The 27,177-nt window shown below is 44.4% G+C and overlaps 1 protein-coding gene across 1 annotated transcript; it reads right to left on the reverse strand.

Moving 5' to 3' along the window:
* On the reverse strand, window positions 1–26,491 carry LOC142768398 (uncharacterized). Its single transcript, XM_075870364.1, has 7 exons — window positions 26,354–26,491; window positions 23,953–24,047; window positions 21,127–21,347; window positions 20,014–20,170; window positions 9,848–9,964; window positions 5,634–5,779; window positions 1–1,868 (listed from the first exon to the last, which is right to left on the reverse strand). Exons 2-7 carry the CDS (start codon window positions 24,029–24,031, stop codon window positions 354–356), a joined length of 2,235 nt encoding a protein of 744 aa, XP_075726479.1. The 5' UTR covers window positions 24,032–24,047; window positions 26,354–26,491; the 3' UTR covers window positions 1–353.
* Window positions 26,492–27,177: the final 686 nt, after the last annotated feature.

Consider the following 27,177-nt stretch of genomic DNA (forward strand, 5'->3'; position numbering starts at 1 on the left):
TTAATGTTAGTCGAGAATTTATTGTCAGCTCGGCACTACGTTTAGGCTCTGTTAGCTTGTGCACGAGCACGAAGTGCTGTACAAACTTTTCGCAGCACAACTTGGCAAGCGCAGGCATACAATAACATGAGCACGCTACTTGAATTGTTTTCTACTATCTTGCACACAGAGACACTCCATGTAGTTGTTGATTTTTTAAAACAACGAAGCTTTTTGCCACGCATCATGTAACCCCGAGTCGGCGCCATCCTAGTCAGGCTGCAATTGATCGGAACTATCCTTTTGAGAGACAGCGTACTGAAGCAGTCTTCTAACGAACGCTCTGCGAGATGCCAGCAATAAGTGCACCACAATTAGTCCCATTTCTTCATTGCCTTTCTTTCGAGCAGTTCTCTGTCACGTGGCTGGGAGTTTTCCAGCACGGTAACATTTTCCATTGAAACAGTCGCCCTCAAATAGTTGACGTCGTTCTCGTCGCAAGCCGACTGTGTCTGCGTAGATGTCCCATGGCTAGTGTAGGTCTCCGTAGTCGTCATCGTCCTCTCGTCAATCGTGGAGGTCGTGTTGGACCACACGCTCGCGTACTCGTAGGTCGACACCGACGGCAGGTCATAGATTATCTTGTTCTGCTCGTGGTTCGACTCTAACGGGGCGTCCCACTGGGACTTGGCACGCCTCGCGACGAGAGAGTTTGGTGCGATGCAGTCGTTGCCCGAAGGTGCACTTATGGGCCGCCCGAACATTCCCATCTTTTGCAGGGCAGCTGCCGCGTTCGTGAACGTCTCGATGTGGTCGATGCGCATGACAATCTTATCGTTGTCTTTGGCGGCAGCCTTCTTGTCCTTGTCTTTGTCTGCCGGCTTTGGCGGTGGCGCGGGCTGCGGAATGGCCCCCGTTGCCGGGGGAACCCTCGGTGAAGCCTTGCCTGCATGACGATGCTGCCTCTTAGATTCATTCTGGTCATTCTTGCTTCCCTGAACAGCATCGTGAAACTCGCTATCAGGGGTGGGAGTTTCAAGATTCCCGGCGCCTCTGGTGCCCCGACGGTGCTTAGGGCGTCGCCCTGCTGCCTTTCGTTCTGCATCTTCGGCCCGCTGTTGTTGCATTTGCTGCTGCCTTTGCTGAAGCAAGAGCGTCGGGAACACTGCGTCCTGGTTCGAAGAGCTCGTGCTGGATGGCAGAAGACTGCCATATAGGCCTGGCATAAACAGCGTATCTTGGGACCGCGAGTCATCGTCGGCAGTCTCAATAATGATGAGGGTGGGCATCCTAGGTGGGAAGGGCCCGATAGGCCCGCCGAACGGCATGCCCATTGGACCGCCGAGGTTGATGGAACCTCCGCCGAAGGGGCTTGGCCCGAAAGGTCCTCCACCCATGCCGAAGAACGGGAATGGTCGGAATGGGTCTGGCTGGTCGAACAGGCTCAGAGGAGGGTGGCTGTGCTGGTACAGGGGAATCCTCTGCCTCGGAGGCATCTGCACGTTAGCGGCTCGAAATGGCTGTTGAAGACCACCGAATCCCGGTGGCGGAGCCTGATGCTGGTTGACTGCGGGGCATGTTAAGTTCTGCTGTGCCTCGCCAAACGCGTCCGGCAGCGAAGGTGCCGAGGTGTCCGTCATGCTCATGACGATTGGGTTGACAGGGGCGCTGCGAGGATAGTCGACGTTGGCGAGCTCGGCTGGCGCTTCATAGCGCATCTGGCGGCCCGTCTCCAGGTTGACTGGTATCCCCGTAGCACTCGGAAAGTTTCCCATTGTTTGTGCATGTGGCTGTGGCCCGTCGGGTGACGAGCCAGCTCCGGGATATGTGGTTGTAGCCATGGTGTTCGCATTCCTAATTGTGCCATCGGGTTGTACGACGCAGGCCGGCTGAAAAGCAAACAATGAAAACTGCCGCTTCAGCAAACCATAAAAAAACGATGCAAGGAGAAGTGGCAAAATAGAAGCTGTACTGAATAGCTGTTGCAGGTGCCACAGGCGCGGCACAATGCGAGCTTCAGGGTAAAGCTACCGTACGGGTCAGAAAGGCTTTAGCGCTCCGTTTGGTTAAATATTTATGTCTGACAACTTCACTATCATAACCATTTCTCTCATTGGTCAGGGTTGTTTTCCTTCAAGCTTTTGTAGGATGATAGAGCAAGGTTATTGCTGCGAATGACTTGTGGGGAAGTTTTTGTGTGGCATAAAGATGGGAGCCTTGTTTAGTTCGAAATTTTTGTTAGTAATGAAAAGCGAATTTTGAAAAATTTCTGTTATGTGTTTAACAAATAAGTGGATCATCACAAAAATCAGTTATTAGCATCGAACAACTTCTGTGACAAAGTATTGGAAGCACCGAGTTGGAGCACTATTTCCTGCTATTTGCATCGTTTTTTTTCATCATTTTATGAAGCGGCAGTTTATCGAAAGATCCACATTCTACATGTTGAGTGGGATTTGAAACTGGCACTTTATTTGACTATCTTAAAAACAAAACATTTTTTTCGCCACAGAAATAGCAACAAGATGGAACCACAAAACATTAGTAGCCTGACGGAGTTTGCTATAGCCTTTCTGTTGCCGATACAGAAGCTAGATGCCCGTACAGAGAAAGTGCGTAATACGCTGAAGGAGAACAACGAGTTGGTTTATAGCAATAAGTTATGCTCTGAGACCTTTATTATCCTTACTCCAATCATGATAGATTTATTATACCAGGAGAAAATTAAGATCAAAGTTTCGTTCATAAACTTAGCGCTGAAATCTCCACGCGAGAAGGCAGGAATTTCAAGACGTATTTTTCGCGTGTTTACGACTTCAGCTTTACAAAATTTGCTGAAACTTAATGTGCTATATGGCTCCCACAGTAGAGAATCCACTTAACTTTTAATGTTGAAGAACCTCAAGTGAATTAGGTGCCGTAAACATTTATGACGTGAAGGTGTTTGGCAGGCTGCCACTGCTAGCGGCGTTTTAAGTTTGTGCGTTTTCACTCTGATTAAGTGTTTTCCCACAGCGAGCCTGTTGTTTCGGGCATTGGGAAGAAGTACCTCACTAGTACGCGAGAAATCGTTTCCTTCTTTAGATTCCCTTTAAAATTGTGTTTGTTTTGTGTTATCTGTAGAAACAGAAGCACTCACAGCAGAGTTTTATACACGGCGTTTCAAGAATAGTGACCAATATTATTTAAAAATCACAGAAAGCAGGCATCAGCGCACTACTCTTTACAGTCTTTTTACTGTGGAAGAAGATATCTTTAGATGTGCACAAATATAATTTACCGTTACATTTGGAGAATATAAAACAATTAACTTTTTAGCCAGTGGAAAGAGCCGGTTCAGTCCAATGGACGAATTTAAGTCCTTCGTACAGATAGTCAAAAGTTACTTTAAAATGTTTGAAAAAAGAAAGGGCAACTGGTAATCACCACCGAGTAATGAAATCTGCTTGATTTGGCATGCGAAACCAAAACCGAAACACAAAACAGCACACCTACCAATCACTTTGAAAATTGATTTGATTGATTTGTGGGGTTTAACGTCCCAAAACCACCATATGATTATGAGAGACGCCGTAGTGGAGGGCTCCGGAAATTTCGACCACCTGGGGTTCTTTAACGTGCACCCAAATCTGAGCACACGGGCCTACAACATTTCCGCCTCCATCGGAAATGCAGCCGCCGCAGCCGGGATTTGAACCCGCGACCTGCGGGTCAGCAGCCGAGTACCTTAGCCACTAGACCATCACTTTGAAAATTCTCTCAATCATGACGCTGTTTCCTTCACCGTTCTCAATTATCAATCTAAGCAGTTCACTTTGTGGCCGCTTATCGACACTCGCCTATCCTCCTCCCCCATGTGAGGGAAACAGTGTCGTTCAGTAAACTAACGAGTATGTGGCACAAGTGCAAAGTGGTTTTGTTTGTTCACCGGGAAAAATAAATTATGACACAAAACGAACACGTATATTGACTTCACACATGCCCACGTCTTGATTTATGGCATGCGCTATTTTCGCTTTCTTTATTATTAGATTTTGAAGTTTAATTCCAACAGAGAAGAGTCGGAGTTTCTCTTGGCAAAAAGCTGGCAAATCTATTGATATGTGGGGTTTAACGTCCCAAAACCACCATATGGTTATGAGAGACGACGTAGTGGACGGCTCTGGAGATTTCGACCACCGGGGGTTCTTTGACGTGTACCCAAATCTGAGCACGCTGAACTATAGTATTTTAAACTCCATCGAAAGTTCAGCCGCCGCAGCCGGCATTAGATCCCGGGACCTGCTTGTCAGCAGCCGAGTACCTTAGCCACTATAAACCACCATGGCGTGGCAAAGAAAAAAAGCTGTCCAAAGCAGCTTCAAGAGGACCCGAGGACCTTACAGGCAGCAGCGAATACAGTCATAGAAAAAAAGATCCGTACGACTTACCTAACCAGATAATTAGATAGATGAACTACGAAGCAAACCAAATAATTAAAGAAACAAGAAAATAGCCCCTGTACAGAAAAATAGGCCTTAGATTACTATAAATCCTTCACTTGTGAATAGGCAGCACAAGTTTGTTCTCGTCCTGCGTGTCTTTTCTCGTAGATACTTTGAATAATTAGGTGCTATCCATGCTTTCTTGTAAGAATCATGAACATTTTGCTCGCTTCCTGCCTTCTATCGTCAAGCCAACTCGCACTGTCATGGGCTAACAGATCGGTAGTCTGGGAGAGTTCTTACTCAATAAGGACATATTTGCACATCGCAAGTTTATCTACTGGGTCATTTTTTGATGGTTAATTACTTCCACTACATAACGTTTCGCTTTCTTTTGAGTATTTTTGTATATCGAACAGTTTTATTTTGCTCTTTCTTGTGATGGGCAATTGGAATTGTCGCTTTGCGCTGTTATAATCTTTTTTTTATTTCACTTTGTTTGTTTTTCAAGGAAAAGAGCACATCAGACGATGAAATGCGATTCCTTTCCAGCCAACCACATCTGTGTACGTAAAATCCCGAGCAAGTGCCCATTTCCCTTTTTCGAGGGATTTCAAAAACGTACCCACTTCGCCCCTCCCTCCTTCTCACTTCCCTCAAGCGACCATTCTCACTCTATCATTCACTGTTTTTATTCACCCAACGAAGGTTAATGAGAACCGTGAATGCATGTGGTTTCAATGAGCCTTATAATTAAAAGCACGGGTGTACCGTCCTTGAGCTTAGCTTGTATTAGATCGATACGAAACAAAAGAAAACGGGAAGACGACACAGACGTCAAGAAAGGTAGCGCATTCGTTATTCTTGACGACCCTTCAGCGGCCGTCTCTATTTTTCAGCCATCACCGAGCTAGGGCCCACCCTACTAATTTTGTCTATTTATCCGTCACCGCTCGCTGAGTTGAGCTTGGGACACTAAAGCATCTTTATCTACATTTCATGTGGTTGAATGGAATAAACTGCACTCAGCTTAACCTGGCCGGAGGCAAGGAAACAAAACAGGCACTGATTTCAGATGTTAGTAACCGTGTTGTGTCCTCTTCTCAGCCTTGTTTTCATTTGCGCTGCAGAAATGTTTGGGTGTAGCAAGTCAATGATGCCCCATAGCGGTTACTAATTCAACTTCCGTGTACGCATTCTGCCGACGATCGCGCACACACAATCACTTACCGGTTGCTGCAGCTGCTGATTATCGGATCCATTGGCCGCAGCTCTGCGAACCATCATCGGCACGATCAAGCAAAGGTTTATGGCTACGATTCCCACTCCCAGGAAGAGAAGGTAGCCCCAGTCATGCCACACGGACCTAGCAAAGCCTGCGAGACAGATACGCGTGACAGTTATCTTTTCAGTTTCAGTTATTGAACGTACTGGGGGGAGGGCAATTACATATAGGGATTAAAAGAAAAGATCTCTTTTTGTTAACACTGCAATAGGACTTCCTGTTATGAATTACATAAACAAGAAAATTGGGAGCAAAATAGGGAAAAAAGATTCATAAATGCGTACAAAACAATAGGAATAGCAACATGGGGTGCGATGACAAGAAAGATAGTTGATAGTGAAATAAACATGTAAAGTAGGCTGGAGAGTTCGTAAGGGCTAATAGAGTGTCAGAGATACAATATTTAGGACTGTAATACTAATTAGTAATTCTAATGAAAAGACTGTGGGGAACTCAAGTAAAGAATACGTAAAATTCTGTGTAGGTGCGGGGGAAAATAAGCAGAATGACTACATTTTATTCAAGAATCTGAAGAATGATTCAAATAATAGTTAACTGAATGCTCGGATGTGTATGGTGAGGTGGAGAGTAAAGCCTCCATAGGCAGAGTGCTCCTTACCTGGATTGAAGAGAAGGCTAATTTCTTTACATTCAGTTAGAAAAAGAGAGTGACATTTCAATCTCGCTAAAACTGCTGCTTGGGCGAGTCGGTTCATGATTAAGATAGATTTACCAGCACAAAAAAAAAAAAAAGAAGATGTGCTTGTGTCCTTCCTGAAGGTTCCGTCCATTTTTGCGTTGATAAATCTATCCTATTTCACTTTTGACCCGTATAACACGAGACTCGTACATCACTCTCTTCAAAGAATTGCATTAACTCTCCTTGGAGATCATAATGCTCTCTTCAGAGATTAGTAGGACTCTAAAAGACTTGCTTGAAAGAGAGTCAAATGGGTGGCTATTTGGGACTTACCGAAAGAAGTAACACACACAGAACAAGTACAAGAGTGAAAGGACTGCGCGAGATATACGCTGCATGACCTTTCATTGAATCGATTCAAATATGTCCTTGGATATTCATGAAGTCGCGTACATTGTGTAAAAATGAGCTTGTGATAAATGTGTACATTTCAATCCCTCGTAGTGTGTGTTATGGACTTCCACTGGAGCTTGGCATTTCAGTAAAAATGTTTCATGTATATAATGCATAGTAATTTGTATACATTAGTCCTCGTATAGACACTGTACTCAAATGTGTGTTGCATCTTAGGATGAAGCAAACGTCATAGAAACAAATTCGATTTATGGAACATCACAATGAATGATTTTCAATAGTGACGCTGGCTGTACTTTTACCTTCTTTACAACTATACAAGAACTAACCCATCGTATCGCCATTGTGCTAAGGTTAGTATTGATAATTTGCATTAATATCAGCATAAACATAACTCGTGTCTTCAGTTAGAATAAAACTAAAGTGAAGATAGTGCCTTTTAACGTAAACATGATATGCAAGAAAATCTAAGCCCGAAGCTCACTTTTTGCTCTTAGTTTAGGTGAGAGTTGCTGACCAGCAAGTGTACATACAGCGTTAAAAGAACAAAGACCAATGCAAACGGAAACTGGTAAGACAAAACGTCTCCTTCGCTTTGTCGTTCCTTCGTTCGGAGTATAATTGATGTATCTTAAGTAAGAAATCTTTACGAAAAAGCCGAACTCTCATCTGTAATATATGTATCACCTTTAATATATATATCAGGTTATTGAGCTCGTATACGGCGTCTCTAGCACAATTATTACCCGTGATCAAGCTGACATAATATTTTTTCTTAGATTGCACATAGGTTTTTGATAAAGTGTCGCACGAGAAGCTTTTCCTTAAGATCAATGTTACGTTTAAAACTTCTGCCCTGAACCACTGGTTTCGTTCCTGTCTATCACAAAGAGAACAATGTGTTCAACTAGGACACCACCAATCTGCTTTATCTCCTGTGGTAAGTGGGGTTTCCCAGGGTAGTGTCTTGGAGCCCCTCATGTTCTTGGTGTTCATAAACGGTCTGCCGAAAAATATTACAAATCAAATAATAACATTTGCTGATGATTGCATACTGTACAAAAAATAAAATCCCCGAGTGACCAGGCTGAACTTAACGTACAGAAAATTAGGAACTGGTGCAATGAGTGGCAAATGAAGCTTAACCCCCCCCCCCCCCCCCAAAAAAAAATATAAACCGTCCATTTCCAGAAAAAAAGAACATTCTTACTCACCCTTACAATATTAACGGTCATGAGCTTTTTCAAGCTTATGAATACAGATACCTAGGTCTGGTATTCACGCCTGGCTTGCTCTGGAATATCCACATAGAGAAACTTTGTTCCAAGGCTAATAAGGTGTTATGGGAGGTCTAAGACGTAAACTCTGCTGTGCCTCTCCCGAAATTAAAATTATAGCTAGAAAAACCTTGCTAAGACCCATCATAGAATATGCCAAAGTAGTTTAGGATCCCTATATCCTAACTGACTATTCGAAACTGGAGAAAATACAGTGCCCTAGCACTAGGTTTATATTTAATAAGTACCGCTACTTTCCTTCCCCTACTCAATTATGTAAGCTTGCAGAGCTTTCACCACTTCAAAGGCGAACCAAATTTGAAAAACGAAAATTCATTTTCCTAATGTTCCACAATCACGTTAAAATAATCTATGGTAAGTACCTCGAGATTAAAACAGAGGAAACTTCAACACACAGACACAGTATGTACATACCTCCTCCCATAGCTCATAACAATTGTTTCAGGTAGTTTCTTCCCTAGGGCGATTCAACAGGGGAATTAGTTGCCAAATCCGGTTGTTAAAACTAAATCCCTTACAGAGTTTCTAGAACCCATAAGCTCCATAGTGTTTTCTGATTTCATGCATTAAATTGGGATGGCTTGTGTAAATTATGTGCCTTGTAATAAACTATGATTTTTATTTTGTGTTTTGATAAGTTGTATGATATATGTTTCAGCAGTGATACTTGCTTTCCTTGTTTTACTGAGGAGCTTCCAATTATAATACTTTAATTATCTGAATTTTGATTCGGGCCGTGAAGGGCTATGTGTTTCTGCGCAAAAATATTTTTTCGTGTTTCTTTTCTGTACATTTCTGTTTAAATATGATTTCAAGACCGACAAAAATGGCTGACAGTATCAATAAATGAATGAATGAATGAATAGTATAAAGTACACCCTTGCTATACTTGTGATACGAAAATATTGAAGAGATTACTCGCAGTATTCGTGACTTGTTTAAGCGTAAAAGTAAATATTATGTCACAAGAAATATCAATTCAGATGATTGTTTATCGGGATTTCACACAAAGCACGTTTCTACAAAAGACGGATCTGCTAATCCACGGGATTAAGTAGCGACGCTAACAACGTTGGAAACCTGGTCAAAGGTTTGACCATTGTTTTCCGCTCGATGGTGCCTCCAGAGCATGGCTCAGACAAAAGTTTGAAATTTGCGTGTTATATTGATGCAGTTTTCTCCCACAATATTCTTTCGTAGCAAAGGTCTCGTTATGGGAGGTCGGATGCCTTCAGGTGGTATGCGAGGGATTATCGGCGAGCTGCCACCTAGTAATGGGATCAAGTGCTACGTGCACCGACAGCAGGCACAGAAAGATTGTTCTGCAAGTGCCATCATGGCTTCTAGCGGCACTGAATAACACAAATACTTCTAATACCATCCCCTGTACTTTACTTTATATGGTTGTCTGTTGGACATCATCAATGCTGCCACGTTTAGGTGCACAAGTTTGCCCAACAAAGGGGACCAGGCTTGACCACCACGGTGTAGCTCAGTTGGTAGAGCACTGGACACGTCAATCGAAGACGGCTGGTTTGGTCCACATTGCGTTCATAATAACTACAAATACCATTCGCTATGAATTATTTAGTGCCATTTTAGGTGCGTTCCCATTAAAAAGGCAATCCTGCTTTTTTATGTTGTTATAAGGGCGCTCTACCATCCCCGAGAAGCCTTTTTTCCAAGAGTATGACGTACTACTGTGACGTCAAATAACCGACTCCCAAACGTATGACGCCCAATTGTGCTCTTTAACAACAGACCCCTGAGTTGATGATAAAGTTGTACCAAAACGTGTTGCACTTACTGCACTTTTCGTCACTGTTATCGCCGCAGTTGTTGTGGCCGTCACACGCGAAGTTGTCGGCGACGCAGCGCTGGTTGGCACACCTGAACTCGCTGAAACCGCAGAACCTGTTTCCGGCTGGGGAAGAGAACAGCAAAAGGAATCGAAGGTCAATCTCGGGGCAGTATGGAAATCGCAACGTCGCAGAGAGCATGAACCGTAGACCTTGCAAGCTGACAAGACTATTTATCTGGTCTACACAGTTAAATATTTCGAATATTTGATGAGCTTCAGATATTAATTGAGTTGCGGACTGTTTCGTAGCGCGTCCTTTTGCGTTTACATTCCTATGAAGGCGAGTCCATCACCACGAGCACGAATTTTCACTTCTTTGCGCCATGCCTCAAGAAGTACGCCATAAAAAGAGAGGAACTGGTACAATAGAGAAACCATACCTATTTCATCTCTACTACAACGCTAAAACTTGTTAGGAATTGAAGTTTGCTTCGTGCAAGACAAGGTTCCCAAAACACGCAAGTCGCATGCGGCTTTCGGATCTTTAGCTAGAGGCTTGGCCTTGTTCTTGTCCGTCTTCACCCCATATTTCTTCTTCGCATTTCTTTTAAATGTGTAACCATGAGCTTCAAAGATGCGGAAGGTCTCAAGAATATTTACTCGGGAGGCCACCTTTGAAGTTTCCATATAAAAGCATAGCCGTGTAAGGAAAGCTATATTTCGGTTGGGTGCGCGTGTTTGGGTCATTTCGTAGGTAAGTACCAATACTTTTCATAAAATTTCACGTGAGACCCTCTTCATATCATGTGCCACGTGACGCGAACAGGCAAAAAATGAGTTCCCCACACTCGTTGTTATGGCTTCAGGTGGCGCTGAATAATGCTCCGGCGTTTATTTCACATACATACCCCATAAAATGGACGGGGCGACAGGGAGGTAGCTCTGTTGGTAGAGCTTCGGATGCGTTATTCGAAGGTCGCAGCTTCGCTCCCTGCCCACGACAAATCGTCTTGGCGTTCACTTTTCTTTCTTCACAATTAAACTACAGTTTTCTCTGATAACATCCTGTATACTTTCCTTGGCAGATTTGTCTGTCATTTCTCAGTAGTATTGTGTCTAACAAAAAAAATGAGGACTCAAATTTACCCCTCCTTCCTGGTCAGAATTGGCTCCCATATAAGATGCGAGCAAGGTGTCGTTTTTAATCGCAACACTGGAGATACTTCCTTCAAGCTCCTCCTTCTCCCCCCCCCCCCTTCCTCCCGCATCAATATTATTCACTGTCTCTGCCACTAGGGCGGCCAATTCATAACATCGGCCCGCTAGCTATTGTGAGGTTGAGTATCCTGGTCTCAGAGTGGAGAAGGATACGAAAATGCAAAGTATAAATTGTATGCACTGAAATTCCCTGTCGGTGATGTAATTGTACTACTTCGGCTTTTGATATTGGCAGTGCGTAGCGGTAGCGTTGTATAAGAGAGCAGTAAACTACTCCTGTAGACTAGAGAGGGCAAAATTTCAGGTGAATGTGGGGCTTTGGTCTGGTTTGGTTCAGTCAACGAGAAATTATGACAAAATGTCCTTGGGAACGCGACTGAAGGTTCATTGCCTGACGTGTTCATGCCACCTTGGCAGCAATGCAGAAGCAATAAACCAGGGATTGATCACTCGAAGGAGAGAGCAGTGTGCATTCTTCTACGATCAATTACAACTCAAACAGAACCATGTATAGAGCAAACAAAAATACCAAAACAGAGCTCTGCCAAGAGTGGTGGCGATAATCACGAATATACGCTAATGATCATATCATTAGAAAAAAGAATTCCTGACTACAACATAGTTAGGCTTTGCAAGACAAATTGGGTTATAGCATTGGGGGCCTGAAGTAAGATATAAATTTGCGACAATGAGTATTGTTAGACCCGACGTTTCCAGAACATGACTAATGCTTCTCAATGCTTTCTGCTTGTCGAAACGCTGACTATTTCCTGCGGGAGTTCACCCAACTGCACAGATTCGTTCATCATTAAGACGGGAACAGACAGTGCGACACGCGTGGGCGAAATAAACGACGAACAGTCCAATATGTCTTGCACTGTTCATGTTGCAATCCTTTCCTGTCCAACATTATCTCTTCGATGGCTTCTCATCTCCCATCAACCAGAAAAAAACAGCAACACTGCAGATAACGCAGTGTGTACCTGATTGCTCACAACGTTATCGAGACCACGTTACCCTTTTCTTCTTTTGGCAGAAAGCCTTATAAGGCTCACGACTGCATGAAATTCGGGGTCCCGAACTTAATGAACACAAATGGTGTGTCAAGTGTGGTACAATATACTCGCATTCTCCGGTGAAAACTAAAGCTAGCTAGAGGTGAATGAAACGTCATTTAAAGTGATAAATGAAGGAATTGCACGATAAGTGACAAGTAGTATTCAAAAGTCGAATACGGCAAAGTGGAATTGCAGAAAAATTATTATTAATAAATTGTAAGTCACAGGTCAGTCAAAGTCAATTTTCAGTCAATAATTTTCCCAAATGAATCAAGTGCTAAAGCGGAATGGCGAGTTGAGTCAGTTTATGGATGCTTATCGTAGAATAATTGAGAGCACAATGGGCTAGATGCACTTTTTCTTTTGGGTCCTTTTTTTTCTGTCCGATTTTAACCCGTTGCACTGTCAACTATTCTACGATGAATCAAGTGCTGAGAAACAGGGAACAAATTATCAAAGCGGATAAGTTGGCATTAAAAGCGAATATTTTTGGGTGAATAAATCATTGATTGTGTGTCCATATAAGACAGTGAAAGAGTTAGGGGGGCGTAAGTGGGATGTGGAAATGTGTGCCTTATGTAGGCGGCTCCGAGCCTGGTCTGCGGGTCTTCAGTTGCCCTTTGATGCTCAGCCGACTGATCGCTCAATAAAAGTAGATACCTCCCAATGGAACTTTATGTGGGCGCCTTGGGGGAGTTTACAGTGAGGTCGATCAAGGCTGCTCCTTAAAGCTCAGCCTACGCTGCAACGGCTCTTTCTGTCAATTCGGCTTTTCAGCTGCAGGCTCAGCGGATTCCACTCCCACCTATACAAGATGCCCCCGCTGGATCAAAAGCGACCTTGTAGATTTCGCCTATAGTGTGAGTGGCAGCTAAGACTGAGCAAAAACAGTAAAAAAAAAGATGGGAAGTAACTCTCTTTTTGAAAAAAATAGGGTTGAGCGAAACTCGGCATGTTCGTACCAATAGATTCGTTTTTTTTCACTCTTCCTTTAGATCTTTCTTTATTTTTTGCTTTCTTCGTTCCCTTCTCTTTTTTCCTTTCTTCCCTTGTTTTCTTTGTTTCTTTTTCTATCTTTCTTTCTTTATTTTTCTTTCTTCCGCTATTTCTATTGTTCCTTCATTTTTTTCTTCTTTTCTTTCTTTTTCTTTTCTTTCTTTTTCTTTTCTCGTTTCCTTAATTTCTTCTTTCTGGTGTCTTTCTTCCCTTCTTCCTTTCTTTCCATCGTTCTCGTTCTTCTTTTCCTTCACATTGTGGAATGCTTCCACAAAACTTCTCAATCCTTCCTCCACGCCGGAATAAAAGAAATATTCTACGTCGACAAACAACTCCATCTCACTGTTTTCATTCGTGACACAAAGACCTTCAGCTTTCCTTCCGTTTCGCTTTCACAAAAATGCTCTTCGAGGGTTGAGTGTAGATGCGCCGATGAAGTACCTCACAGTGGGGGCGTTTTTTTCGCTGGTTCTCTTACGTAGCTGATGTTTTTACTAGCTACTGCTTGTGCAGTAATAGTAAACTTCGTTCTTTAACGCGCTGTTTAGGTCTCCTTTTTTTTGTTTTCTGTCCACCTCGGGAACACTTCGAGAAATCCCTGTGGTCACGTGTGCATCATCTCTGTGGTCACCTGTGTATCAGTGCGCCTTCGGTGCATTTCATCATGAAGAAGGAAACTTCCCTGACAATAAATAAATTGATTTGTGGAGTTTAACGTCCCAAAACCATCTTATGATTATGAGAGACGCCGTAGTGGAGGGCTCCGGAAATATCGACCACCTGGGTTTTTTTTAACGTGCATCCAAATCTGAGCAAACGGGCCTACAACAATTCCGCCTCCATCGGAAATGCAGCAATCGCAGCCAGGATTCGATTTCGCGACGTTCGGGTTAGCAGCCGAGTACCTTAGCCAATAGACCATCGCAGCGGGGCGACAATAAATAAATGAACGGAATTAAATGTACCGTTAGGAAACTACCTTAGATTGTAACTAAATTTCCCATCAATTTGGAATTTTTTCTATGGGATCGTGTTTTGTTGTCAAAGCTCTTGCGTATAATCTTGATGGTGTGAAACTTTTTCCAACAAGCTTTGTTGCAAGTGAGCGTCTTTTCTGTCGTGTGTTATTCCTCCCTAGCCTAATCGGCGTTTCCCGAGGCGAAATGTCGAACCAACTAGCCCAACAAATCACCGCCTTGATAAAAGCGTTTATAGAGCCACTGTATGGAAAGGTAGAAAATAAAGCTTTCTCATACCTCATCTTATATGAAGGTCAATTGGGTTGATGAAGGCCAAGATTTTAAAAGTACATCAACACCAATCTCCAGCATTTCTCAAATCTGGGTGCCAATTCCGAAGTATAACTGCTGTTTCATAGTTATGTTTTAAAAAATAATCAACACATGGGATACCTCACGAAGATAACGCCTTAAACTAGTCATGTCTCTTTAGCTCACAAACATACTCATTCGGAAAACAAAATAAATGCCAGTGACAACAATCAGGTGCGGGTCGTGGGCCACAACCGAGTGCCTCGCAGGCGTCACGTTTGATACATCTGACCTAGAAAGTCGGAGGCATTGTGAGCTCTTTCCGCAACACCACCTTTCTGTATCACCTCCAGGAAATACCAATTTTTGACCAAGCCATGTGATGTCATGCGATGACAGGTAAGGTCATGTGACGACATCTCTATTTGACGTCCCTGTGAAATCTTGATGTTACAAATCTTGGCGATCTGTGACAGCATACCGACTTCGTATTGCCGCGAGCGTTGCTCGTTTTGTTTTAGGGGCGAAACGCATTAAAACCCCGTTCACACCGAAAGTGGGGAGGCCAAAGCAGCAAAGCGGAAAACGGGAAAAACCCTCCTCTTCAGGAGGCGAAGGCGGACAGAAAACGAAGCCGAGAGTGCGATCACTCTCGGAGAGATATTTTGCGGCACGCCGAATTTGACCGCTTTGCCGCAGCCAATGAGAACGCCACGTGGTGGAGGTACGGCGGTGGTGTACCCTTTGGAAAAGCACTGCCACGTGATAGCGACACATGCGCGAGAGGCCTACCGCGCGGTCAGCCAAAGAAAGCGTGTGGTCTGAACAGGTCCATGCACTCGCTGCCTCGTCGCTCTGAAGCAGCCTGCTTGCCCGCTTTGCCGTGCCAACTAAGGTATTACGGCTAGTTCACACTGGGCGTTCCGACTGCCGAAAGGGCAATTCGGCGGCGCCGAAATCCGCCGAAAGGACGCTCTTTGCGCCAATGACTCTCGGACCGAATTTCGCCGCGTCCGCTGCTAGATCGGCTCGCCAGGAAACAATGGGAGTGCTAGCCGAAGAATATGAAAAAAAAAGGGTGTCCAAGTCTGACGCGCTCGTCGTGTCACAGTCACGTAACGTGCGCTTTGCGAAAATGTGCGATGAAATGTTGCGCAACCAATCCGTCCCATACGATAAATGTCACCCCAAGCGCAAGTACAGCTTGTTGTGACTTAAAAAGAAAAATTAGAAGAAACGAAGCTCGTATTTACTGGCAAGTACGAGTTCTTCTTCCGATGTTGCTTTGCGTCTGAAATCGCAAGCACCTTGTGCTGTAGTTGCCTTTCTCTTCCGAGTTGCAAGTAGCGTTCAAACGTGCAAAACACGAATATCTAACTCATAACGGGCGCACTGAACTTGCGAGCCACCTACAACATCCGAAGAAACGCGCATCCATCCCGCGTTCGACCCGTGGTTGATTGTTCACTCGGCAGATGGCGTTATGGCTATTTGGCGAATTCGGCGGCGCGTTGCGCGTCCAGTGCGAATGACACGGTGACAGGGAAATTTCGCTCGCTGTAGAAAACGCATGCTTCAGTGTGAACAAGGGGTTAGCGTGTCGGTGTGCACCGTCCATCGTCCGCTGTTCCTGCTGTCGTGACGGTCGATTTACTTGAGCGCAAGAGAGAGACTATCTTTTCTCGTCAAGAGAGAGTTAACTCTCTCTTACCTCAGCTTATGCGCTCATCACATGGCTAAAAAGGGCGAACGGCCAATGACACACAGAAAAAGGATTTAGGCCTGCTCCACGGCGCAAGAATATTTTAGATGAGCGAACGCTGGTACTATCCGCTGCCCGATAATGTTCTGCTTCGCAAGGAACCCGAGAAATGGCGCTACAAACTTTGCCCAGTTCTCTCCTTCCCCCCTCTTATCGGTGTAGGAAATGCCCGTGGGAGGAAAGTAGCGGCGCTCATTTATCGTCGCCACAACACACTCGCCGCACTGTCAACCTCCTCCCTTATCATGTTTTCTTTCACAGCGTAACTTTACGCGTGTCGCGTGGTTGTTATTGTGCGTTAACCCGGTTTTGTCAGATTCGGAAACCGTTGCCAACGTGCCGGATATGCATAGCGGAATTTTTCAACAGCCCGCCAAGGTCCTCAGTCCGACGAGTCATCTATCGGCATGCCACAAACGAGAACACATTCGGTCCCTCCCCGCCAAGCGCTCGCTTCGCCGGGTTCGCTCACCTGAAGTAACCTTCACCGCGGCCTGCTCACACCTGGGCACGACTTCTGACGTCACTCAGTTTTCACCCTCGACTCAAGTCGAGTTAACGTGCGCATGCTTGCTCCCGCCGTTTGAGATAGCAGGGTTGCTAAGCCTGACAAAGGCTGTCGTGGGATGCCGGTGTTTCTTTTGGCGAATGCACAGATATGACCATGTTTTTCTGCGTCTGTGAAGTGCTGCAAGGTGACATGATGTGCTTCGTTCACTGAATGTTCGCGCAGTACACACCTGCAAGCTCTCCCAATGGGGCAATGCGGCGGGCCCACCACCTTTGACAATGTACTGGAGGTCCGGGTGTTTTCATTTTCCAAGGACGACCCAAAAGCAAAATAACAGCGTGCCGTTCATCGCGATTGCTTCGGATCGTTCTCTGCGTGATTAGAAGGTATGCTTTGCACGTTAAAGAACCCCAGGTGGTCTAAATTTCCGGAGCCCACCACTACGGCGTCTCTCATAATCATATAGTGGTTTTGGGACGTTAAACCCCACATATCAATCAATCAATTAGAAGGTATGCTTTTGACTTACTTCAAATGCACCTCTAACACGTTCGGTTCTTTCTGTAAAATGAGGTCATGTGCGTGTCTGTCTAGTTAGCATAAGTCTTGACATCAAACGCCTTTAGCCGAGTGCCGCTACTGCTCACATTAGCGATAACGTAGTGGGCCAAGACCGTGCTAGGGACTGCATAGACCTCACGATTTCGACGAGCGAGTTAGCCGATTAGTGGTCCGCTTTCAGAGCGAGAGATGCAGTTTTACGTTCCGCTGCTCGCGCCCTGAACGCGTCGAAATGAAGCAATCACGCGCGGAGCAATACATTCTTAGAACAAGCGATTTTCTTTCAAGGTAGGCGAACATTTCGACGTTTTCGCTGAGAGCCGCGGGCTTAATGTAACACCAACAGACTACATTGATGAGAAAAAAGGGGGAGGGATGGTGCTTAGCGTTGTGCATCTTTTACGTAGAGCGGTACGTGAACGTGTGAGCACGTGGCCGCGCATCGAAAAGCAGCGCACATAAACAGGCTCACACTGAGGTAGCTAGTATTACCAAAAGAAATAAGCAAAAAAAGTAGTGATCAGTGTATCTGCCACTTCCAGTACGAAGACACGCACCGCTTAGAGATTACACGGCCAAGCTGTAATCAGAACAGTGCTCCGGCCGCGTTATCAGTGAGAACCGGCGAAATATAGATAACGATAGTGACTTACAATCATGCGGATTGAATTCCGGCAATCACAAATAAGTTCTGTGAAAAGCCGTAAGGTGGCGGAATGGTTAAGAAAGGAAAAGAAGACAACCAGAAGGAAGACAAATAGGCGTTAATCCTAGGTTCGAACCTCGGGCCGGGATGAAATTTTCGGCCACGAAGAGGCTTTTCTTTCTGATAAATCCGTTTGAATTTACTCGTGGCTTCGTGCTACAAATGGGTCACTGTCTTCTTTCCCTTTCTGAATTCCGGCAATATTGCGACACATAATGTTGGCGCCCTAAACACTTGCCAATATTTATTACGAAACCCTTGGCAAGGGCAAAAGTGGAAAAACGGTTGCTTGCGTTCAGCATATTTGAGAGTGCTGCTTTATTTTGTGGGTGGGAGCACAGTCAAGTGTTATTATTCATATTCCGCGGCTTTTCCTTAGTAAGAGAAAAAAATGAGCGTGCAATGGGTACGTATTTGAAAGTTGCGTAGACAGGGACTGGTTCAAAATGCGCAAATCTGCCTCATTTACATTTTTATGGATTCATTTGCATTTTCTGAGTTACAAACAAAAGTGTGACTAAATAAGTAGCCTTCGTCAACAAAAAAAAGATGTTTTAGATACTGCAGTACACCGGGAATAATATACACTAAGTTTGGATCACGTAACGCCATTCTGTTTTTAATAAATCTTGCTGCGTGATAACAGGAACATCCTGTATATATCCGGTATATATATATATATATATATATATATATATATATATATATATATATATATATATATATATATATATATATATATATATATATATATATATATATATATATATATATATTCGATCCGATTCATAGCCCTGCAGCATGGATACCATAACAGGTTGTCACGTACAAAAATGAAGCGACTGTTCAATGTACAGTGACGTATGCACGAAAAGGTGGGTGTTTCGTGCGCTTTGCTAAGTCGATACGGCGCCTTGCCTTCTACAAATCATGGCCTCCGAGATCTTGCAAACACGCCATGCACTCGCTATAACGACACCGGAGGCCATCATATTGTTTTCCAAGATTACTGCCAGATGGCGTTCATGTCTCACGCAGGGCCTCCAGAATCTCATTCACCGATTCATTCACCAAATAAACGTTTTATTCGCTCCCTCCAGGCGCAAGACGTCTTTCGACGTTATTTGTAGTGAAACATGCAGATACTGGGCCAATTTGTTACTCATGCGTTTGTTTTCCTCGATGCCTATTTTTTTTTCGTTCTCATGTTAGTATAGCCTTCTCAAATTAAGCGGAACCCTGGCGATGTTTCGATATGCACTGATTTCAATAAAACTTTGAACATATATGTTCTCGTTCGTACCATGGTGACATGTGCCAAGTTACGCAACCCTTAGTCATTCAGTTTATTAGAAAATTAATTTTTAAAACTGGAAGCCGATTCTAGAATCACACTTGTAAACGCGGGTCATCCTGTGTATGTGACGTGAGTGCCTAGTCCTTTTTTTTTTTTTTGACCCGGCATCTCTCACAAGACGGATGCCGCATGTGCATTATTCTACAAGGCGCCGATGACGCGAGCACAGTTTGATTCTGTCAGCTTCATATCGTGTTAGTCCTCCCTTTCCACATCAACAAAAATGGTTATCGAGCATGCATGATACCAATCAATGTGCCACATATTTTGCACAGTGACTATGCCTTTCACACATACCCTCCACCCGCTTCCTTCCGTGCTTCGATTCATGCATTGTCAACCATAATCTACATGCGCTTTCGGAACTAAGCTACAGAGACGGACTCAATGTAGTTTTCCTTTCGCATGTCTTACACCGTTAATCATCCGCTTTTGTTTGATTTGTTCATAAGTCAAACTGTCCACTTTTCTTCTTACGAAGAATGCTGGCATAATGACGCTTTTCACTTCACTGTGTGCAATCTAAATTGAACAAGCACGACAACATTTCATAGGTACCCTTAACTAGGTAATCCATCTTCCCGAGTCGTTTTATCTATTGCTAAAACTTCGCATTTAAAAAGTATTTTTGACGCATATTAAATTGCAGGCAAATGAGTAGCCGAGCTCATTGTTTTGATGCCTTGAGATAGCTTCACAGAACTTAATATTAAAATCCACACTAGTGCTTACGCTTGTAGGCTGTTACGACAGCTTCAAAGCCATCGTTGCCAGACGCCGGAGCTCCGCCTCCCGTGCTCCAGGTGACGTTCATGACGTTACCCTTGCTGATCACTTCCTTGACTGCTGAGGTACATATTGGGCCGGAAGGGTCTTCAACGTTCGACAGCTGTGGTGAGAAAGAGATCTATCTATCTATCTATCTATCTATCTATCTATCTATCTATCTATCTATCTATCTATCTATCTATCTATCTATCTATCTATCTATCTATCTATCTATCTATCTATCTATCTATCTATCTATCTATCTATCTATCTATCTATCTATCTATCTATCTATCTATCTATCTATCTATCTATCTATCTATCTATCTATCTATCTATCTATCTATCTATCTATCTATCTATCTATCTATCTATCTATCTATCAGTATAATCAGTCTCTATATACTTTCCCTGACTTCTTTGTAAACAGCGTGGTCTTTTACGCCAGCACAACCGTTTCATACAATCACTTGACATCACATGCTGAGCTGGTGGAATGTATCGCAAAACAGCGTTTCGCCATGTTTCAGCCTGATAGCGTAAAATTTCGCTACTGTCCGATGCTAAAAGTACCATCATTGATAGAGCAACGTCGCTGTAGACCTTCATTCTCACAGTATGATCTGGCAAAATGGTGTTACCTTTGAGCCCACTGCAGTGGTCTAGTAATTACGGCACTAAACTGCCAATCCGAAGGTTGCGGGATCGATTGCTGGCTGTAGCGGTCGCATTTCGATGGCGGCAAAATGCTAGGGATCAGTGTGATTAGCGTTAGGTGTACGTTAAAGAATACCATAGAATGAAAATTTTTGGATTCTTTCACTCACTCACTACAGTGTCTCACACAATGATAACGTGGTTTCGGATCGCAAAACACCAAGATTTGACGTGTTGATCATTAAGCTGCACTACGCAACTTACGAAACACCCCGCCCCCCCCCCGCCTCCCATTAGACAAGCTCATCACTGGCCTTGGCGAAACAGCAATACACGCGCCATTAAATGTGGATTTTGTTAATTTCATAAAAATCTTAGAGAATCCAAGAAATGGTATAAATATACAAGCGTTCAGGTCACCAGCAAAGAGTCGGAGCAGTTCCCACCAGTCCCCGGGAACTGGAGTGTCTCGAAGACGACCAAAATCCGGAAGTCGTTTGACGTCTTGACCATGAAGTTGCACGTGAGGCCCGATTTGTAGTGCGCCCCCTGGTGGGAACGCATGATGATGGCTGAGCCGGGACCGGTAGGTGGAAGCTGAATAGTTCGGGGCAGGCCATCGCATGCATCTTCCATGATATCTATTAAAGAGATACATTTGTTCCTATTAGACAAACTTTGACTTTATTTGGGCTTAAATTGCAGGTTGTTTATTGTTATTCACGGTCAAGGAATTTGTCTTGCATACAATATACAGTATGAGGAACTCCAATTGTTAGCGTCCGGGTGAACTCCTATAATTTATTTTAGGCGCCCGTTTCTGCGCTGGGCGGCGTTGCTGTCGTCCTAACCAGCTCAGCGAAGGAAAGGAAAAGAGAGCGAACGCGAAGCGCTGCAGATTATGAAAGACGGCGATAGCGAGGACAGGGTGAGGAGGAGGCAACGACAGGGGCGAGACGGCAGGTTCTGCGGCGGCCTCCTGTGGTGTGACAGTGGTGCATGCCGTAGCGCGGTAGCCAATGACTTCTTCCTTGAGAACTCCGGAAAGTCCAAATAAATCAGTACAAAGACGCATGAATCTCTGCATCGGCTGCTGTGGAACGCGCCGATGCACTGCCTTTCGCTGTTTCCCTGTTAGCGAGGTAGTCACGCAACGCTCCCTCTGCAGTTCATGCGAAATCTGCTGCACGGAATCCTCCTTGAAGGTCTTGCTACTCAAAGCGTGTTATGCAACTGCACATACACGCATGACTCTCTGAAGCTGCTCTTGCGTGAACTTGTCGCAAAATCAAAATACCTAAACAACCATGTTTAGAATTCGCATGAGGTACCAGCGCAATCGTCAATGAGGTTTTTAATCTAGCCACGCGACACAAGCTGTTCAGCTGCCATTAAACTCTTCAGTGGCTCCTTGAAAGTATAGATTAGAATTTAGTGCTCTCGATGAGAAGGAATAATTTTAAGTTATTTTTTGTATGTTCCAATCCGATAAAACTAGCATTATAAATACACCAGAGAGAAATGAGTTTATTTGAAGTCTTTTTTTTTTCACGATGAAGTCTTGCGGTGGCAAGTTGTCCATTTGTGAAATATATGTACACTCTAAAAACATTGGCTCCGTATCTGCATATTTTTATGAAAATGTCTTCGAGAGACGATAGTCTTGCGTCTGGAACAGTAATTAAAAACTTTATTTGATGTACTGCGCCAGAAAATTGCTGAATAGAATTCTAATGGTGATAAGTGGTACTTTAGCGTCATTCGGCAGTAATCTCTGATAAGGAATGAATGGCCTCCAATAGAGACTATTTTCCGCAGCTAGTTTGTTGATGCAAAACTAGATGGCGCCACCGCACCGAATCGCCACGGCCTTCTCCTCGGCGGCGCGGCCGCGATGTGGCGTGTGGCGGACATTGACTTGCAGCCCACAGCGAGAAACGGCGGTGGTGGTGATTCTTAAAGAAGCAAAAAGGAACCTAATTTTTGTCAGCCATAACACGACATGGCGCATTGTCTAAGACAAAAAGAAAGAAAGAAAGAAAGAAAGAAAGAAAGAAAGAAAGAAAGAAAGAAAGAAAGAAAGAAAGAGGAATGGGCAGCGCGGACTATGCGCTGCGCCCGCTTTGCTGGCCTTAAACCCGAGGACGGAAGCGTCGAATCGGCCTGCCATTGGCCATCTACGACGGTGAAGAAGTGGTAACGGGAAGGCCACTAGACCACGTGTTCAAACGTGGCAGCGCCCGTTCGCCACTGCTGAAAACCGTCTATAGCAAACGTGCGGCATGCGCGCGCTATCTCGGAGGCCATAATTTGTAGAATGCAAGGTGACGGGTAGGTGCCACTGCCGTATCGTCTCATCAAAGCGCAGGAATCGCCCGCTTTTTCGTGCATAGCGTTGAATTGTCAGTGCAGTGTAACAAAGGCTACGTTCCTTAGAATCACTTGTGTGTGCCTTTTATAGTGTAAAAAAGCACGCCACAGATATTGACGTCTTGTGGTTGCACCTCAGATGACACCATATGTCCTTTCCTTCGAAACTACGCACAACTATGATTGTCAAAAACAGATCAGTATTGGTGGCACTGCCGATGTCATTGGATATAACCATTGCGGGTGACAAAAAAAATTGAGACTAAATGTTTGCGTCAAACTTGTGAAATGTGAGGCCTACGGGATGGATTTTTGCTCTCTCAAGGTAGAGTATGAAGTTTTTTTAAATTTTTAACAACTTTTTCTAAGCACTGATCTGGATATTCATTATGAGTGATTTACTGAGGCGGTTTTATGCTCTCTCACAGTAGAGAACTAGATACTCTAAATCATTAGACAAATTTTTTAACACACATCCGCAGAAAGACTATCGTCCTTAAAAAAGCGTGTGTGTGTGACTTCTTTCACAGAGCCCTGACGTAATACTTATACGACTGTCTTTAAATAGGTACCTTCACTCCACATGACCAGTAGAACAGAGTATAGTGACCTCACAATGCAGTTGACATGTCACGTATACCTCATATTATGTTCTTATACCTCAAAGTGTCAATGGACTAGGTTTTTACGCTGAGTGTATGCCTGTGCGAAAAATAAAGGTTAATACAGTGCACACTTCGGGAAGACATGTGCTAGAAACATGAGGCACAGGCGGTGCCCCTCGGGTTCATTTTTGTGAAGAGCACACTGTATTCGGCTTGTGATGATGAACACACCAATAGCTCCGAATGCATTATTCCAGAATCGGAGACTCACAGGGGACGTATATCACCGATGACACCAGAGGCACGCATGCCGTGACCACAGCCGCCACCAACAGGAATCCCAATGCCATGGAGATTGCATCGGTCCTGCAAATAAAGGGCAGGCGCGCGCGCTACGTGAGACCATGCCCAAATTTGATAACAAAAAAGGTGAGATCATAAGTTTCTTAGTGTGAGCTTCTGACTCTTACTCCGAAAAATCACCTCAATAAGACAGCATTGCTACAATTTAGTCAACATTAGTGAAGAACTACGTTAGCCATCATTACCCACACTATAGCCAGGCCTATACGACAATAGCTATTCGCTAGCTAACACCAGAGAACACTGCATGGCAGTATCTGAACAAATGCACTGGGGCAGGGCTCGTAGTACGCGACAAAGTGTAGTAGTAAGTGGAGCCAGTATTGCGGCAGGGACTGTTACAAGTAAAGGAGGAAGAAGGTGTGGGAGGCCCGAGCACGAGCCTCAGGCACATGCTCGCTCAGTTGTTCTGTTTATCGTGGACGTCGCCACACGCACGGGTCCGGTTCTTCTCCTTCGTTTCTCACGAGTACTTCATTTGTGTCGACTGTGTCCTAATTGTGGCTTTTACCTGCCAGCACTCGCCTTTATCCTGAGATCACGAAAGTGTGCTAATGAACTTAAAGTCTGTTCACCGTCCCATGAGACCACGCTCTCGCCAGGCATTGAACAAGGGAAGGTCTTGCTAGAAGTCCCTGGGGAACCGCACACCCAGGTTTCATGGCTTCAAAGAGCGAACAAGGCAATAAACGTCACCAGGCGCCAATGCCAATCAAATGCTGCCAACTGGCCCTTTCACAACCTCGTATTGCAGTCATGCGATTCACTCCTGTTGGAAGGATCCCAGTTGAATACACCAGCTGCGAACGATCATTCGAACAGGAGCGAATAGCTGGTTACAGTCGAAGTTACCTGCCCTTCGTTCAAGAATCTCGTACATGGCCTCACACATCCAGCAGACCACCTTCGCGAGGCACTTTCATGGTTGCTGATTGTATATTAGATTGTATACTTTCCTTGCGTTGTCTATTAGTTCTAATAATGTTATGTAGTAAAGAAAAATGAGCCTTTAAACTTTCCCTAATTCCATATGAGTTGCTTATAGTGCAGGAGTGCTAGCGGATAATTGTAACAACGTTCACCATTGTTGTTACTGAGGGGAACCGTGATGGTACTCAGTAAGGATGTTTTCAAACGTACTGCTGAAGAGGGAATTATGTGTGGAAAGTAAAGCCAAGTAACTTGCTGCTCCAAGCACAATTGAACGTTAGTACTGAGCGAAGCGAAAGGCACCGTTCACCTCACACCTTATAAGAATTTCATATTGGTAATCTTCCAGAGCAGATACTGCTCAACGGGTACTTTACTTCTGTGGTTTGCTTAAGAAGTCTGCAAGTCTTTGCGAATTTCATCAAAGATCAAGTCACCGATAACCACCCATATCTGTTCCATTTGTCGGAAGAGTGCTGACTTATTTTGTATTTATGCTAACATTTACGTTAACAAAACAGCACTCTACAATTGAGAATCAACGACGAGGCTATGCTTTTGAGGTAATCTCTAGGCATATGCTAGCACACCAAAATCTTTTTAAGCAACATTCTTTCTCAACGAATCCTTAACTTCACTATTATCTCCCACACACCGTTAACAGGCGAAGTGCAGTTCAAGAAAACCTTAATTTGACCACGATACAAACTCTAAATGAAACAAAGGTGACGGCACAAGATTCCACATCTATACAGAGCACCTGTTACACAGAAATGTACTAGCAGGGCTTCGAAAAGGCTAGGCACCATCATGGCAAGTCCTCGCATTCCTACACCTTGACAAAGTTGCGAGTGTGCGACCGACCGGATTTTCGAACTTCAGTTTCGCTTGTTCGAACTCGTCCCCAGCATCGTCGTATCAGAGAAGCAGCCAACCATACACGACTCGACCGAAATTCAGCGCATCCTGTCAAGCAAGCTGGAGATTGAATTTGCGTTGACGGAAGCGTAGCAACTTCGGTATCTGGGAAGTGCTCATTGAGGAACAGCGCAAAAAGATACAAAACAAGAAGGCACAAGAAAGTGCTGTTTGTGTCACCTTCTCTGCAGTTTCCTCCATTTTGGCCCTGCTACGCGATGACCACGCTCAGAGAACTCGCCTACACGCTCACTCTGACCCGCCAACTGTTACTTCAACCCGACAGCCAGATCTATAGATACGACGAGAAAACTCAGCCCGTCTTCACGTGTCTCTGCAAACTTAGCGATAAGCCTTTGTCAGCAGCAAGCCCGTCGAACAGCCGAGGGGTGCCTTGGGTATTGGGGTCTACCTAAGTAGGTCACTAAGCACCAGCACGTATTAAAACAAATGAATCCTACCTAGCTTTCCGCTGAGCACGGTCGCCTGGACTTGCGCATTGGCCTCCTTGAAGGCTGGCCCGTGTTGACGGACAAACGCACCTCTAACCACGTTTTCCTCGTCGTCTTTCCTGCTGCAGTATTGTTACCCGCTAGCGGACATCCTGTTGCAAGGAAATGATTGGGCGTGCAAACAAGAGTGATTGGGGCATGTCGTATGTGAAAGAAATAATAAAGGCCTAACTAACATCTCGCGTTTGTTAAATCAGGTTGTTGTGATTAGGGACCAGGGTGTCTTGTCTCTGACTTCAAGCAAGACACTTACCCACAAGCTAGAAGAGGTCAGAGAGGGTCATGGCATGCAAACACGCGAACGAAGGAAAAAAATAAAAAGTAGATGGCGGGGACGTTAAGCATAAAAGCTTCCAGTTGGCTAGTACACTCTTGTTATACTGCGCAGAAGACTTAGGAAAGCGGTATAAAAAGATGTAGAGAGAAGAGATGAAAAAAGAAAGGCATTGAAATCACTGAAGTGTGTTGGACCATTCGATGAGTCAGTCTTTCGTAGAAGACCATCGCCTGAAAAGACTCCGGACCTACGCGGAAAACGCAGGACAGTCGCAGCCAACGCTGGAAGAGCACCATTTCTGGAGTCTGCTGTAAAATTTTCGAGACTACTAAAACAAGTACACTAGCTAGGGTCCCACTACGGCATAAATAAGTTTTCTCAAGATGAGAAGCACCCACTGCGGTGATATTCATTTTTCTGCAGAGAAGCGTACCCGCTCACATTTGTAAGAAATATTTAGTACTTTGTAGCTGCGGCAGATCGCGATGAACAATGA

The sequence above is a fragment of the Rhipicephalus microplus genome, chromosome 8 (genome assembly GCF_043290135.1).
Source record: "Rhipicephalus microplus isolate Deutch F79 chromosome 8, USDA_Rmic, whole genome shotgun sequence".
In the NCBI taxonomy this organism is placed as follows: domain Eukaryota; kingdom Metazoa; phylum Arthropoda; class Arachnida; order Ixodida; family Ixodidae; genus Rhipicephalus; species Rhipicephalus microplus.